General features: G+C 42.1%; 1 protein-coding gene across 3 annotated transcripts in view; it reads left to right on the forward strand.

The window, feature by feature from the left end:
- The window catches only part of usp20 (ubiquitin specific peptidase 20), a 130,129-nt gene that overhangs the window by 82,409 nt on the left and 29,925 nt on the right, over positions 1-17,795 (forward strand). For all 3 annotated transcript variants that reach the window (XR_005943834.1, XM_041193962.1, XM_041193963.1), the window contains exons 3-9: positions 1,325-1,378; positions 2,772-2,834; positions 4,144-4,275; positions 12,510-12,612; positions 12,810-12,879; positions 13,787-13,900; positions 15,129-15,207. Coding sequence is in view for 2 of the 3 variants with exons in the window: in XM_041193962.1 (XP_041049896.1) it covers positions 1,325-1,378; positions 2,772-2,834; positions 4,144-4,275; positions 12,510-12,612; positions 12,810-12,879; positions 13,787-13,900; positions 15,129-15,207 (615 nt within the window). In the remaining variant the exon portion in view is untranslated. The remainder of the gene's footprint in view (positions 1-1,324; positions 1,379-2,771; positions 2,835-4,143; positions 4,276-12,509; positions 12,613-12,809; positions 12,880-13,786; positions 13,901-15,128; positions 15,208-17,795) is intronic.

The following is a 17,795-nucleotide window of genomic DNA, read 5'->3' on the forward strand; positions in this document are numbered from 1 at the left end:
ATTGGGCATGAGCAGCAAGCGCTAATTGGATTGTAATGGGTGTGAGCGGGGATTCGGATCACTTCACTTCTGATTGGGTCAGTGATTTCTTTTTAAGGTTTACTGCAAATGTGTTCTCATTTTTTTTCTATTAATGACTGACAAAGTTAAACAGCAGAGCTCACTTGCAGTGGTGTCCACTTGATTGGCACCCAATCCAACACCTTCAGCACTTGCTTCCACCACCATCGGTGCACAGTGGCAAGTGTACCATATACAAGATGTGCTGCAAGATGTCAATACTTTTTTGAGAGCAACTCCAAACCAACAACCTCTTCAACCTCTTCCACTAAGGCCAAGGGCAAGTAAGGAAGAACACGACCACCTGCACCCCCCCCCACCCCACCCCCACCCCAAAACACACACGCACATCATCCTAACTTGGAAATATATCACCGTTCCTGCACTGTTGCTGGGGATGGGGGGGTGGGTGGGGGCTATGTCAGGCTGAATGTTCACCTCAGGCAGCAAATACCCTTGTACCAATCCTGATGTTGTTTGCTACTTAACTCAGGCCATACTGGGTGTAGGCACACACTGATTCTCCAGCTGCTGCTAGTTTAATTTTCAATACTATTCACAGCCAGATGTGGCAGGACTGCACAGCTTTGATCTGATCTATGATTCTGGAATTTCTTAGTTCTTTCTGTAGCGTGCTGCTTCTGTTTAGCATGCATGTTGTCCTGAGATGTAGCTTCACCTGGTTGGCACCTCATCTTTAAGTGTGCCTGGTGCTGCTCCTGACATGCCCTCCTACACACTTCATAGAACCAGGGTTGGAATTGCCTGGCTTGATGGTAATGATACAGCAGGATATCCCTGGCCATGAGTTTACAGATTTTGGTGGAACAAAATTCTTCAAATGGCCCACAGCACTTCAAGGGCTGCTAGATCTGTTTTGAATCAGTCCCATTTACCATATGGTTGTGCCGTACACTTAAATGTGAAGGCAGGGCTATGCAGTGGTCATTGCTATCGATTGTGTCATGGGTCGATGCATCTGCGACAGGTAGATTGGTGAAGGCAAGATCAAGTAGGTTTTTCTCTCTTGTTGGTTCTGTCATCACTTGTGGTATTCCCTGTCTGGCAGATGTGTCCTTCAGGACTCTGACAGCTCGATCAGTAGTGGTGCTGTCAAACAATTCTTAGCGATGGACATTGAAATTTCTCACCGAGAGTGCAACCTTGGTACCCCCAGGGATTCTTCCCAGCCATGTTCACCATGTTGCTTGTTGAGTTGTAGCTTAAAACCTTTAATTAAACTAGAGCCTGTTTTGTTTCTCAGGGAACATGCCAATCCTGTGGTGTTGGTGGACCAAATCTATGGGCTTGCCTTCAGGTAAGGAGTGGATAATATAATATTGCATAACATTATTTCTGTGCTGATTAGGTGGCTTATTGTATAAATATGGCCGCAGACTAAATGGACAAGAATATTGTTGAGCTGAATTAACTACAGTCTTGGTCCAGATATTAGATTCTGTGTAAATCTAAGGGTTAGACACTTGCTGTTTGTTCCTGAATGGGTCCAGAATATGTATTTTTGCTGCCAGGGCTTAAAAGTTGCAACTTAGCTTGCAAATCCTTGATGCTTTAATAAGAAATTGCTTCAGGCACAATTTGAATGGAGATATTGAACTGATAAAAAAGATGAGTGCTGTTGTTAAAGTATCAGACAACAAGACATTTAACATGAATATGTTGAGCATTCATATGCTGAAATTTATACTGCATAAGTTTAAAGCTAGGAAAGCTAGCTTCTTGTGAAAGGCCTGTGCTTAGAGTCCTTGGTAACCTGTAATTTGTGAAATAGGCAAACAGAAATTCAGCTATTTAAGTCATTTCTGGCAGTTCACTTTTACTCTTTTCTTTGGAGAAAATAGGTCAAACAAGTTGGTATTGATGCCAACATCAGGGAAGTAAATATTCCGCAGACCAGTTCTCTACCACTGGACTGATCTTGATGTTTCACAATTTAAGTTGTTGAGCAGTCAGTTGCAATTTGACAAGTCTGCAGGATGTAGATGTAGAATCTGGAATGGAAGGCTGGAGAACATCACTCAAGGTAGGGTGGGAAGAAGCATGGAGGAATTTGAAAATGTGGATGAGAATTTTGAAGCCAGCTATCTGGGGCACAAGTGAACCCATGGAGTTTGGAGGGGATGGGTGAACGATGGACGTGTAGTTGGGAAGACAGACAAAATGGGACCATGCATTTACACTTCACTGTCATGCGTTGATGAATAAGACATTGGCTTGTGACCATGATTGCTACTGGGATCACTTTCTGATCAGTGCTGTGAAGTTGGGACTGGTGGAGGCCAGGCACTTTCAAAAGCAAGAGTGAAGCATTGAAGACTAATCTCATCATTCTCTTTCAAATGTACGTCATTGGCTTTAGCTGCAGTGTTTTAAGATGCCCTAAAAGGTGCTATATGTTGCAAGTCTTTCATCTCTATTATCTACATTCTTCTTGTGGTAGCCAGAGGTATTCTGCCAATTTTAGCTACAGTTCTACATATAGAAAAAAGGTAGGAAAATATTAGTGGGGATAGTGTAAAAACGTCAAGTTATATGCTGGAAAATTACAAATTTCTGAGAACTCAAAGCCAGTGTAACTGATTTCAGACATTTTCTAGTTTTACACTTTCTATTTGGTTTTCAAGCCATTTTATTGGTGATCCTATTAAGCACTGTATTGCTTACATTTTTCTGTTTTCCCCTTCTCTCAGAGTGGCTGCTCCTACGTAGGATGTGGGGAATCGTATGTCGACCACAGCACATTACATTCACAGGTAATTGAGATCATAAAGGAGAGATAGGAACAAATTACATTCTTCCAATATTCCCTCAGCAAGAAGGCAGGGGATAGAATAAGCTGCAGACTTCTCCATAAGTTATGACTATTTTGCTGCTTTATTCTACTGCAGGATATGTGTTTACTGCTGAGAATAAGCTAAAATTGTTTCCCACCCCTCCCATTTTCCCTTGATGTTCTTGCAACACTCTCCTGATATCAGGGATTCTTGTGATCTGGCCAAAAACTCACTACATTTGATTCCTGTTCTACTGGTGAATTTGAGTGCTAGGCATCCATGGAATGGGGTTTGACTAAATGCAGACTGCATTGACTGTCCTAACAAACCAGTTCTTTTATTTAACTTTCCAACTCAATATTACAAGAGGTTGCAGTTTTCAGTGTTCTTATCAGGGTGTTTCACTCACTGGGGGTTGAGCTTCTATAATCATTGTTGCAAGCTTCCATTATTAGAGACAATCCTTTAATTCAAAATTCATGTCAGAATTCTCTTCAATGGCGTTTAACTGGTTAATCAATTTTACTTGGTGTTGAACAGACCAATCAACTTATTAAGTATTTAATTCTCAAGCATAATTTGTGTGTGTTGGACCTGTTGTCTATAATTAATGCAATTCTCGTAAGTAGCATTTAACAGGCAAAACAAGGATACACTGAGCTTTCAAAGATTGCCAAGAAAGGGAGAGGAAATTTGAAGAAAAATAATCTGAAGAGGGAATAAAAATAAAAACCTAGTCAGAAATGAGCTGCCGTAGGAAATTTGAAAGAATGCATATAGCTAAAATTGAAGAGCTCACTGCGGGTGTCATTTTTTTGAAGTGTGCACTTAAAGTGCTCTGTATATTTTTCCCAGATAGATTAGTGAAGTATCTTTCTTGACTATTGTCATTGTTATACTATGAGGAAAAATGCTGATATGTATGTATCGTTGAAAGAAATGGAATGTAGAACAGCTCCATTTAAAGTTTGTGTTTTTAATTAAACCTTGGTTTAGTAAAAAGTAACTATAAAATAGGTCCCCTTACAGGGGGAAGGAATTGGAATGACATTTTAATCCCCTGCAATCAGATAATTGGAGGGAAGCTTTGAAAGCCAGAGGAATCTGTTTTGACTACAATAAAGTAACACTTTTTCAAAGTGATGAGAGAACTCATACTCTGTAGGAACCTCTATATATCATGCTAAAAAAGCATTTTCAAACAAAGTTGTGATCTTTCTCCCCTCTTGAGATTCCATCATTGTCAATCAGTCAAATTTTCCTTTCTTAAAAAAAAACACGATCACAGGCTAAGAAGCATAACCTGACAGTGAACCTGACTACATTCCGTGTGTGGTGTTACGCCTGTGAGAAAGAAGTTTTCCTGGAACAGCGACCCGTTGCACCGAGCCCAGCACTATCCAGCAGATCAACAGAGCAGGTACTGCACAGGGGCATTACTATTAATGTAACAGTAATGAAACCGCAGGCTGAGTCCACAGGCAGGAAGGGAATGGGTGACCACCAGGCAGAGCAAGAGAACTAGGCAGGTAATGCAGGAATCTCCTGTGGCTGTTCCCTTGCAAAACAGATGTACTGCTTTGGATACTTGTTGGGGGGAACGGCCTCTCAGGAGAAAGCAGCAACAGCCAAATTCATTGCACCGTGGTTGGCTCTGCTGCACAGGGGAGGAGTAAAAAGTGTGGGAATGCAATAGTTATAGGGGATTCAATTGTACGGGGAATAGATGGGCATTTCTGTGGCTGCAAACGAGACTCCAGGATGGTATGTTGCCTCCCTGGTGCTAGGGTCAAGGATGTCTCAGAACGGCTAGGGGACATTATGAAGGGGGAGGGTGAACTGCCAGTGGCCGTGGTACACATTGGTACAAACGACATAGGTTAAAAAAAAGGATGAGGTCCTAAAAGCAGAATATAGGGAGTTAAGAAGTAAGTTGAAAAGTAGGACTTCAAAGGTAGTGATCTCAGGATTACTAACGGTGCCATGTGCCAGTCAGAGTAGAAGTAGCAGGATATATCGAATGAATACGTGGCTGAAGAGATGATGTGAGGGGAGGGTTTCAGATTCCTGGGGCATTGGGACTGGTTCTGGGGGAGGTGGGACTAGTGCAGACTGGATGGGTTACACCTGGGCAGGACCGGGACTGATGTCCTAGGGGGAGCATTTGCTAGAGTGGTTTGGGAGGGTTTAAACTAAGTAACTCATTGCTTAATACTAAGGTAGGAGCTAAAAAAAATAAAAAGAAGTATAGAATAGTACTGTACAAGTATAATTATTCAAGAAACAAGGTTCCTAGCTAACATAAATAAGGCCCCAAGCTAGCGTATCTTTTTTTTTAAGGAGCGTAACTAGCTTAATTGAGAGGGACATCATGGCAGGAGAACTCAGACCCGTGATCTGTTCCTCCTGCAGGATGTGGGAAATGAGGGACGCTGGTGACCATGTGTGCGGAAGGTGTGTCCAAATGCAGCTTCTAGCTAACCAGATTTCGGAGCTGGAGCTGCGGGTGGACTCATTGTGGAGCATCCGCGATGCTGAGCAAGTCGTGGATAGCACATTTAGTGAGATGGTCACACTGCAGATGAAGATTCCACAGGCAGAAAGGGAATGGGTGACCATCAGGAACAGTAAAAGACTCAGGAAGGTAGTGCAGGAGTTCCCTGTGGTCATCCCCCTCTCTAACAGATTTACCACTTTGGATACTGTTGGGGGGGATGACCTCTCAGGGGAAAGCAGCAACCGCCAAGTTCACGGCACCATGGGTGGCTCTGCTGCTTAGGGGTGGGAGGAAAACAAGTGGCAGGGCTATAGTGATAGGGGATTCAATAGTTAGGGGCACAGACAGATGCTTCTGAGGCCGCAAACGTGAATCAAGGATGGTATATTGCCTCCCTGGTGCCAGGGTCCAGGATGTCACGGAGCGCCTACAGGACATTCTGGGAAGGGAAAGTAAACAGCCAGTGGTCGTGGTACACATTGGTACCACTGACATAGGTAAACTAAGGGATGAGGACCTGCAAGCTTAGTACAGGAAGTTAGGAGATAAATTAAAATGCAGGACCTCAAATGTAGTGATCTCAGGATTATTCCCAGTTCCACGTGCTAGCAAGAGCAGGGATAAGCAGATAGACCAAATGAACACGTGGCTGGAGAGATGGTGTAGCCGGGAGGGATTCAGATTCTTGAGGCACTGGGACTGGTTCTGGGGAAGGTGAGACCTGTACAAGCTGGACTGGCTGCACCCAGGTAGAGCTGGGACCAGTATCCTTGCGGGGGCTTTTGCTAGTTCTGTTGGGAGTATTTAAACTAGTGTGGCAGGGGAATGGGATGGGATCCCAGGAGCAGGATCAGATAGGTCAGATTCAGATCAGAAAAATGGAGGTAGAACATTAGCTAGGGACATTGTGATAGACATGGAGTTACAGGAGAAACAAAGTTTAAAAAATGTCCAGCAAGGGAAATTGACGGGGTTAAACTGTGTATACTTCAATGCAAGGAGTATTACAAATAAGGTAGATGAGTTAAGGGCACAGGTAGACACATGGCAGCATGATGTCATTGCTATAATGGAGACTTGGCTAAAGAAGGGACAAAACTGGCAGCTTAATACCCCTGGTTAGCGAGTCTTCAGACACGATAGAGTAGGAGATAAAAAGGGCGGGGGAGGGGGTAGCACTAATGGTTAAAGAATCAATTCCAGTTGTGAGAAGGGATGATATACTAAATGGGTCAACAAACGAGGCTTTATGGATTGAGTTTAGAAATAAAAAAGGGGCAGTCACACTACAGGGAGTATACTACCAAATAGTATAAGGGAGATAGAAGAACAAATATGTAGGCAAATTTCTGCTTGTAAGAACAAGAGGGCAATAATAGTACGAGACTTCAACTATCCTAATATCAACTGGGATTCAAACAATATAAGGGGCATTGAGGGAGAAAAATACATGGTGTGTCCAGGAAATTTTTTTCAACCAATTAGTGTCAAACCCAACGAGAGGAGATGCAATTCTAGACCTAGTCTTGGGGAGCGAAGAAGGGCAAGTGGGTGAAGTGACAGTTGGCGACCATATCGGGGACAGTGATCACAATTCAGTTAGATTTAGCATTACCAGGGAAAAGGACAGTGATAAGGCAGGAGTAAAAGTCTTGAACTAGGAGAAGGCAAATTTTGCAGAAATGAGAAGGGACTTGGCTGAGGTGGACTGGAGGATAAAACAGTGGAAAACCAGTGGGAAGCACTAAAAAGCAAGATCCTAATTGTACAAAGTAGACATGTCCCCTACAAAAATAAGAGTGGTATGGCCAAATCTAGACCCCCCCTGGTTGTCTAGAGGAATACAGGGGAAGATCAAACAGAAAAAGAAAGTGTACGATAGGCACAAAGAACTAAGCACTGCAGATAGCCTAGACGATTATAGGAAGTGCAGGGACAAAGTAAAAAAGGAAATAAGGAAATCAAAGAGAGGGCATGAAAAAAGATTAGCAAGTAAAGTTAAAGATAACCCAAAGATGTTTTACCAATACATTAATGCTAAAAGGTTAGTTAAGGAAAAAGTGGGACCTATCAGAGATGAAGATGGAAACTTGTGTGTAGATGCAGAGGCTGTGGGAAAGAATTTGAATGAATATTTTGTCTCTGTGTTTACAAAGGAAAGGGAGGATGTAGATATAGTAGTCCAGGAGGAACACTGCGTGATATTGGACGGGATAGTCATAAAGAGAGAGGAAGTAATCGAAGGGTTGAAATCCTTGAAATTTGATAAGCCACCAGGGCCAGATGGATTGTTTCTGAGGCTGCTGAAGGAAGTCAGGGAGGAGATAGCAGATGCTTTGACGATTTTCCAATCTTCACTAGATACAGGGGAGGTACTGGAGGACTGGAGAAATGCAAACGTAGTTCAATTGTTTAAAAAGGGATCAAAGGAAATGTCAAACAATTATAGGCCAGTTAGTCTTACATCGGTGGTAAGCAAATTAGTAGAATCAATCCTGAGAGATAGGATTAACTTTCATGTAGAAAGGCATGGACTAGTCAAGGATGGTCAGCATGGATTGTTAAAGGAAGGTCTTGCCTCACAAGTTTGATTGAATTCTTTGAGGAAGTGACAAGAAGGGTTGATGAAGGTAGTGCAGTGGATGTTGTGTACATAGATTTTAGCAAGGCATTTGACAAGGTCCCACATGGCAGATTGGTCAGGAAAGTAAAAGCCCATGGGATTCAGGGTAATGTGGCAAACTGGATAAAAGGTTGGCTTTGTAACAGGAAGCAAAGGGTAATGGTCGATGGATGCCCTTGCGAATGGAAAGTTGTCTCAGATAATGTTCCACAGGGCTCGGTGTTGGGACCCTTGCTGTTTGTGTTATATATTAACGATTTGGACGTGAACGTGGGGGGCACAATTGGGAAATTTGTAGATGACACAAAGTTTGGCCAAGTATGGATAGTGTAGAGGATAGCCATAATCTCCAAAACGATATAGATGGGTTGGTGGAGTGGGTGGTAAAGTGGCAGATGGACTTTAACATAAAGATGTGTGAGGTCATACATTTAGGGAGGTCAAACAGTTACAGGTATTACACAATAAATGGGAATATACTAAGATGGGTAGATGAAGTGAGAGATCTTGGCGTACAAGTGCACAGGCCCCTGAAGGCAGCAGTTCAAGTAGACAAGGTTGTAAAGAAGGCATTTGGAATGCTCTCCTTCACTGGCAAAGGTATAGAATATAAAAGTAAGGATATAATGTTGGAATTGTATAAAACACTGGTGAGGCCACAACTGGAGTATTGTGTGCAGTTCTGGTCACCACATTACAGGAAGGACGTATTAGCTCTGGAGAGAGTGCAGAGGAGGTTTACAAGAATGTTGCCAGGGTTAGAAAAGTGTAGCTATGAGGAGAGATTGGATAGGTTGGGGTTATTTTCCTTAGAACAAAGAGGGCTGAGAGGTGACTTGATTGAGGTGTACAAAATTATGAGGGGAATAGATAGAGGGGACAGGGGATAAAATTGTTTCCCTTGGTGGAGAATTCTAGAACCAGGGGACATAGATTCAAGGTAAGTGGCAAAAGGTGTATGGGGGACATGAGGAAGAACTTTTTTACACAGAGGGTAGAGAGTGTCTGGAATTCGCTGCCCAAGTTGGTAGAGGCAGAAACTCTGAACTCTTTTAGAAAGTACCTGGATCTGCACCTTAAGTGCTGGAAGCTGCAGGGCTATGGGCCGGGTGCAGGAAGGTGGGATTAGAAAGAGCACCTGGGTATCCTCAGGCTGGCATAGACAAGATGGACCGAATTACTTCCTTCTGTGTTGTAACTTTTCTATGGTTCTATGGCAGGGGGATGGGACCTATGCAAGGAGTCAGAGGAAGGGGAATCAAAGACAAGAACAAAAGACAGAAAGCGGAATAAGAAAAGTGATAGAGAAATCAAGGGCAAGAATCAAACAGGGCCTCAGTGAAAAATAGTGGAAACGGGACAAGTAATGTTAAAAAGGCAAGCCTTAAGGCTTTGTACCTTAACGCGAGGAGCATTCGCAATAAAGTGGATGAATTAACCATGCAAATAGATGTAAACAGGTATGATATAGTCGGGATTACGGAGACATGGCTGCAGGGTGACCAGGGATGGGAACTGAATATCCAGGGGTATTCAGTATTTAGGAAGGACAGACTAAAAGGAAAAGGCGGTGGAGTTGCATTGCTGGTTAAAGTGAAAATTAACGCATAGTGAGGAAGTGAGGAAAGATATTAGCTCCGACGATGTGAATCTGTATGGGTAGAGCTGAGAAACACTAAGGGGCAAAAAACATTAGTGGGGGTTGTATATAGACCCCCAAACTAGTGGTGATGTTGGGAATAGCATTAAACAGAAAATTAAAGACGCATGTAATAAAGGAACATCTATAATTATGGGTGACTTTAACATGCATATAGATTGGGCAAATCAAATTAGAGGAGGAATTCCTGGAGTGTATACGGGATGTTTTTCTGGACCAATACATTGAGGAACCAATGAGGAAACAGGCCATTCTTGACTGGGTATTGTGTAATGAGAAAGGAATAATTGGCAATCCAGTTGTGCAAGGCCCCTTGGGGATGAGTGACCATAATATGATAGAATTCTTCATCAAGATGGAGAGTGATGTAATTGATTCTGAGACTAGGGTCCTGAATCTTAATAAAGGAAACTACGATGGTATGAGGCGTGAGCTGGCTATGATGGATTGGGAAATGTTAATTCAAGGGATGACGGTGGATAGACAATGGCAAACATTCAAAGAGGGCATAGGTGAACTGCAACAATTGTTTATTCCTGTCTGGCACAAAAGTAAAACAGGAAAGGTGGCCAAACCATGGCTTACAAGGGAAATTAGAGACAGTATTAGATGCAAGGAAGAGGCATACAAATTGGCCAGAAAAAACAACAGACCTGAGGATTAGCAGCAGTTTAGAATTCAGCAAAGGAGGACCATGGGATTGAATAAGAAGGGGAAAATGGAGTACGAGAGTAAGCTTGCAGGGAACATAAAAATTGACTGTAAAAGTTTCTATAGGTATGTGAAGAGAAAAAGATTGGTGAAGACAAATGTTGGTTCCTTATAGTCAGAAACAGGGGAATTTATAATGGGGAACAAAGAAATGGCTGACGAACTAAATGCATAGTTTGGTTCTGCCTTCACAAAGGAGGACACTAATAACATACCAAAAATGTTGGGGAACCCAGGGTTTAGCGAGAGGGAGGAACTGAAAGAAATCAGTATTAGTAGGGAAATGGTGTTGGGGAAATTGATGGGATTGAAGGCCGATAAATCCCCGGGGCTTGATAATCTACATCCCAGAGTACTTAAGGAAGTGGCCCTAGAAATAGTGGATGCATTGCTGGTCATCTTCCAAGATTCTATAGACTCTGGAACAGTTCCTACAGATTGGAGGGTAGCTAATGTAACCCCACTATTTAAAAAGGGAGGCAGAGAGAAAACAGGGAATTATAGACTAGTCAGCCTGACGTCAGTAGTGGGGAAAATTCTAGAGTCCATTATAAAAGATTTAATAGCTGAGCATGTGGAAAACAGTGGCAGAATCTGACAGAGTCAGCATGGATTTATGAAAAGGAAATCATGCTTGACAAATCTACTGGAATTTTTTGAGGATGTAACTAGTAGAGTTGATGAGGGGAAGCCAGTGGATGTGGTTTATTTGGGCTTTCAAAAGGCTTTCGACAAAGTCCCACATAAGAGATTGGCGTATAAAATTAAAGTGCATGTGACTGGGGGTAGTGTATTGAGATGGATAGAAAACTAGTTGGCAGACAGAAAACAAAGAGTAGGAATAAACTGGTCTTTTTCCGAATGGCAGGCAGTGACTAGTGGGGTACTGCAGGGATCAGTGCTGAGACCGCAGTTATTCACAATATATATTAATGATTTAGATGAGGGAATTAAATGTAATATCTCCAAGTTTGCAGATGACACAAAGCTGGGTGGGAGGGTGGACTGTAAGGAGGATGCAGAGATGCTTCAGTGTGATTTGGACAAGCTGAGAGAGTGGGCAGATGCATTGCAGATGCAGTATAATGTGGATAAATGTGAGGTTATCCATTTTGGTAGCAAAAACAGGAAGGCAGATTATTATCTGAATGGCTATAAATTGAGAGAGGGGAATGAGCAACGAGATGTGTGTGTCCTTGTACACCAGTCGCTAAAGGTAAGCATGCAGGAACAACAGGCGGTAAAGAAGGCAAATGGTATGTTGGCCTTCATAGCCAGATGATTCGAGTACAGGAACAGGGATGTCTTGCTGCAATTGTACAAGGCCTTGGTGAGAGCATACCTGGAATATTGTGTGCAGTTTTGGCCTCCTTATCTGAGGAAAGATGTACTTGCTATAGAGAGAGTGCAGTGAAGGTTTACCCAACTGATTCCTGGGATGGCGGGACTGACTTATGAGGAGAGATTGAGTCGATTAGGATTATATTCGCTGAAATTCAGAAGAATGAGTGGGGATCTCATAGAAACCTATAAAATTCTAACAGGACTAGACAGGGTAGATGCAGGGAGGATGTTCCCAATGGTGGGGGAGTCCAGAACCAGGGGTCACAGTCTGAGGATATAGGGTAGACTATTTAGGACTGAGATGAGAAATTTCTTCACCCAGAGAGTGGTGAGCCTGTGGAATTTGTTACCACAGAAAGTAGTTGAAACCAAAACATTGTATGCTTTCAAGAAGGAGCTAGATATAGCTCTTGGGGCGAAAGGGATCAAAGGGTATAGGGAGAAAGCAGGAGCAGGCTATTTAGTTGGATGATCAGCTATGGTCATAATAAATGACAGAGCAGGCTCAAAGGGCCGAATGGCCTAGTCCTGCTCCTAGTTTCTATATTTCTATGAGTACTGCTGTTTGAAATATCAGATTTCTTTTCCTGTATTGGACTTCAGTAATTGAGGATATTTAACTTGCTTAGAGGCAGTTTCATTCTAATGGATAGATGAAGGTAGCTGGGCATTATGAACAGGGTCTTGGCATTCAGCTTATTGGTGGTATGAAAATGTCTTTGCAACAACACAAGCTAACATTTGTGAGCTAATGGCTCTTGTATGTCTAAATCTTCTGTCTCAGAGCATTGTAGTAACAAGGCACTTTTTTTTAATCAGGGCTCTGGCTTAACACTTGGCAACCATCCATTCAAAACTGTTCCCATTGCTGTTGCAGATGAAGGAGAATCAGAGTCTGAGGATGATGAGCTAAAACCAAGAGGTACTAAAAGTGCAGATGGTACAGAATATGCCCAAAACAAAAAGAAATGCTGCGTTGATAAAGATATCCGGTGATATAAATCGTTGTGTTTGACCTCAATAGAGAGGATTCAGTATGATGATGAAGCTAATTTGTGTACAAATATATTGACGTCCATAAGTTCATTTGATTTGCTTCCTCTCCAATCTATCTGCTAGGGCTCACAGGGATGAAGAACATTGGAAACTCTTGCTACATGAATGCTGCACTACAGGCTTTGTCCAACTGGTAGGACAAATTGTTTACCGAGACTAGGTTGCTCATATAAAATTTGCTGGAAAATGAACCAATGTATCGCCAATTCCTGGTGGGACTTTCATCCAGACCTGACACTGGTTACTGAAAGGCTTGGTGGGGGCGGGGGAATACATTTTCCATTTCCATTGGTTTCCTGAATATAAATATTTAGAGTTGGCTCTTTATGGAATGATTCCATAAAGAACCAAGTCATGTAGAATGATATAGCACAGGATACCATTCGCCCCATCATGCCTGTGCTAGTTATTTGAAAAAGCTAACCAATTAGACCCAGTCCACTGCTCTTTTGCCATTACCCTGCAGTTTTTCCCCATCCAAGTATTGATTCAGTTCCCTTTTTGAAAGTTATTATTGAATCTGTTTTTGCCACCCTTTCAAGCTGTGCATCGTACCGTCTGCAATACAAAAATGTAATTGTTTTAAGTTGTATTGTTTGAAATTTGGAAAATGAGTAAAGGGTTTGTGAATCTGGATTCAAAATAAATTAATGTAAAAGTATTTGTATCCCCATTCCCTCTAAGTAAACCCTTCTGAAACTATCACTCTCTGCAAATGCAGGTGGGAGAGGCCAGCCTGTTCACCTCCCTGTGCTAGTTGCCAATATTTCCCTGTAATTCATTGACTTGATGTGTAGTTAAAATATTACAAATAGACTGTGATTAAGAGTTAGTTTTAGAATTTTTTTCTTTCAAACTGCTATGTGCTATATTCACAAAGCCCCTGAACATCTTGCTGTGGCACTTAGGCCTTTTGAGAATTTCAAAGCTGATCTCATTTAATAAGTATTCTGTTAGACTGTAGTCATGGCACTTGCAGTGTGATATTACTTCAGTTATCTTCCACGGTTTTCTAAAGTGTAACCACTTTTCTGTTGTAGCCCACCACTCACCCAGTTCTTTTTGGAGTGTGTAGGTTTGGTTCGTACAGACAAAAAGCCAGCTCTTTGCAAAAGCTACCAGAAACTTATCTCTGAGCTTTGGCACAAAAAACGGTATGTACCACTATATAAGTGTTGATGTATTTTTGCAAAAATCACAGTGCTAAAATGTCACTCCTAGGTTATAAAGGTGACCAAACTGTGTTGGGTGGATTCGGCACTTTGTTCACTCAAGTGACTTTGCGTAACTTGAAGGACATCATCAGAATCAAATATTCTAAGCCATTATATTGTGCTTTGTCTGCTGTGAGGATACAGCAATGAAAGAAGCATTGTTCATCTCCAGATTACATAGGAAGCTTTCATCAGTTAAATAGACTTCACCTGGTTGCTTTGACAACCAGTGGATGCACACAACAAGTAAAAGGATTATTTGGTGCTCATCCAATTTAATCTATTTTTAAAACCTTACAAAGAGTTTTTAGATATATGTTGGGGAAGTTGATAGTTACAAGCTGCTACTGTGAAGTTCTCTAATTTGCATAGTCATCTGTAGTCTAAGTTTTACAAAGTAAATGTTCCCTCAAAGATGTTAAGTTTGCACTTTGAAGAACGTGAATGCGGTTTGTTTCTTTCCTGTTCTATAGTGAAATTTTTATTTTGGGCTGTTCTTTTAGCTGTCAAACTTAGATTTTCTTCTTTAGATTTGAACCCATTTTGGCTGGCAACGTTCCTTGGTAAAATGCGCTTGAGTAGTATCAGTCGAGTTTCCAGCTGACGTGCACAACACACAACCGCCCATAGCCCAGTTTTAATTGACACTGAGCCAACAATCTCTGTTCAGGGAGATCATCCATGTGAGAGCCACATGCCTCTTCAGTTGAAACCATTGCTAAAGCAGTGTAGGGGCATTTTATTTAAACTTGTGCTATACAGGAACTACGTTGTTAGGTTATGAAGTGGGTAGTGCACAATATTCTGCAGTTGGCCCCTTAATGAGCAGGGGCTCAAAATGTGACAAAGATGTATCGAGTGCATGGCTGTGTATTTACCTTGCAAACTCTTTGTAGGCTTTACAGCATTTGATCTGATGGATGGATGGCCAAATGGGGATAGAGTGTTTTACTCTGGGTGGTGAGAGTTGGAATTTATTCTACCAATGCAAATAATTCACTAGATCTATAGCCACTGATTTCTCTCTCCCCACGCACCACCCCCCCCCCCCCCCCCCCCCCCCCCCCCCGCTCAATTGCATAGGGTTTGAAGAGACTTGATTGTATCAAATAAGATTAACTGATATTGATCTCACTGCAATTAATTTCCCTTTCTCTTTCTTGTGCAGTCCTAGCTATGTTGTTCCTACGAGCCTTGCCCATGGTATTAAGTTGATTAATCCTATGTTTCGAGGTTACGCACAGCAGGTAAGGCAGGAGAGATAATGTGTCTGAGAAGAAAATAGGCTTTTGTGTATATTTTATGTAAATTATAAACCTAAAGGGTGTGCTAACATACGAATTAGGAGCAGGAGTATGCCATTCGGCCCCCAAAGCTTGCTCCATCATTTGATAAGATCGTGGCCTCTACTTTCCTGTCTACCTCCTATACCCTTAGATTCTTGACTGACAAAGGGTTCAATCTAACTCTATTCGATGACCTTGCCTCCACTGCTCTCTGAGGAAGAAAATGCCACAGACTAACGACCCTGAGGGGAAAACAACACTCTTCCCCATCTCTGTCTTTTAAACTGTGTCCCCTAGTTCTAGTCTCTCCCATAAGGGGAAACATCCTTTCAGCATCTACCCTGTCAAGTCCCCTCAGGATCTTATATGTTTGAATAAGATCATCTCTCATTCTTCTAAACTCCAGCAGATGTAGGGCTAACCTCTTCACCCAGGAGTTAATCAAGCAAACCCTCTCTGTACTGCTTCTGATGCAGTTATATCCTTTCTTAAATAAGGAGACCAAAACTGTACACAGCACTCCAGATGTGGCCTCACCAACGCTCTGTACAGCTGTAGCAAAATTTCCCTACTTTTACCTTCCATTCGCCTTGCAAGTGCCTTCAGGACAAACAAGCGGTGCACCAAGCCAATGCCCCCACCCATTCCTCTAGCACTGACTTCATATGCAGTATTTGCAAGGCTGTGTTTGTTACAAATGTCATGCAACAAAGTTGTATGCATGGCCACCATCTTTTTTGGGGAGCACTGTGCAACAAAATGCATGCGCAGTCATCACTGGCCCTGGAACTGAAAATATTACAGCGTTGGCACATTTAACAATGACCTCCATCCACAGCTCACCCCTCCTTGAATCATAATTTTCTTCACAAATCTAGAATGGTCCTTAGAATTCCATCTTAGTTTTAATGGTGAGCACAATTTCCACAATGTAGCTAAAACTGATAGCCTTATAAACCAAGACAGGTTGAAGTGAAGATCTTGCGCTCCACAAAACCAAGTAGGCTTAGAGGTAAAGCCCTGGACCGTTCAAACCCAAATAATTTGTTGCCATTTTGGAGATGCATGGGCAATGAAATAAGCTATCAACATTTGAGGGTGGATATCTGCCCATGTGCTAATAAGTACGCATGCAGAGAAGCATTGTCAGTGGCCATCTTGCATTGACAAAAGTTAGTGTATTTGCAGTCAGCTATGCAAAGTGAGACTTGGCCTGATGCCACACATGAGATGACATCAACCTTGACTGAAACCATATTTTTTAACTTGTTGAACACTATCTGTCGAAGCAATGGTAGAATCCATTACCCCTTGCAATAAACAACAGCATCCCGTTGTCTTCCTATTGACTTGCTGTACTTAACATACCAGCATTTTGCAATTCATATACCAGGGCATCTAGATCCCTCTGTACCTCAGTTCTGCAATCGCCATTTAAATAATATGCTGCTTTTCTATTTTTCCTGCCAAAGTGGACAAGTTTATATTTTCCCACATTATACTCCATCTGCCAAATTCTTGCTCCTTCACTTTACCTATCTATATCCCTTTGCAGACTCCTCATGTTCTCTTCATAACCTACTCTCCTACCTATCTATATCGTCAGCAAATTTAGCAACCGTAGACTTGGTCCTTTCATCCAAGACATTGTAAATAGTTGAGGTCCCAGCACTGATTCCTGTGGCATTCCCCTCGATACATCTTTCCAATCCAAAAATGTCCCATTTTGCCTACTCTGTTTCCTGTTAGTTAACCAATCCTCTATCCATGTTAATATGTTGCCTCCTACACCATCATAAGCTCTGATTTTGTGTAGTAACCTTTGTGGCAACTTGTCAAATGCCTTTTGGAAATCCACATCTAAAGATTCCCCTTTTATCCATGTCACTTATTACTTCCTCAAAGAACTCCTAATAAATTAGTCAAACGTGATTTCCCTTTCATAAAACCATGTTGACTTGGCCTGATTGCATTAAGGTTTTATAAGTCCCCTTCTATAACCTCAGTAGGTTCTAGCATTTTCCTATGACAGATGTGCTTCAGACTCCCAGCTCAATACATGGATTGAGGGATGCCATTTTGCTCATCAACCCCTCTCCTATAAACTACTTACAATCTTTTCCATCTTGGACTCCAGCCATCCAATGTAATTTTCTCAAAGTCCTATGTAAATACTCTCTGTTAATAAAACAAACCTCCAGATGTTTACCTATTCCCTCGACTTTAACTTTTGCTTGTGATCTGCTGCTTTCCCTCTGCACTTCCAGCACCACTGCAAGCCTTATGCTCCATGGAGTATTTATTCCCATTGGTCAATACCTGTTGTTGTAATAACATACCATGCTACCATTCAGATATTACTCAGGCTTTGTCATTTGTATGTCAGCTTTGCTTGTCTCCCCTTCTGAGTTAGAAAACTGAGAGTTGAAGTCCCACTCCAGGACTTGAACACACAAAATTGGCTGGTGCTTGAGTGCAATACTGAGAAAACGCCACATTATAGGAGGTACTGTCTTCAGGAAGAAATATTAAGCCCAAGCCCTGCCTGT

Source organism: Carcharodon carcharias, chromosome 8 (assembly GCF_017639515.1).
Source record: "Carcharodon carcharias isolate sCarCar2 chromosome 8, sCarCar2.pri, whole genome shotgun sequence".
NCBI classification, from domain to species: Eukaryota; Metazoa; Chordata; class Chondrichthyes; order Lamniformes; family Lamnidae; genus Carcharodon; species Carcharodon carcharias.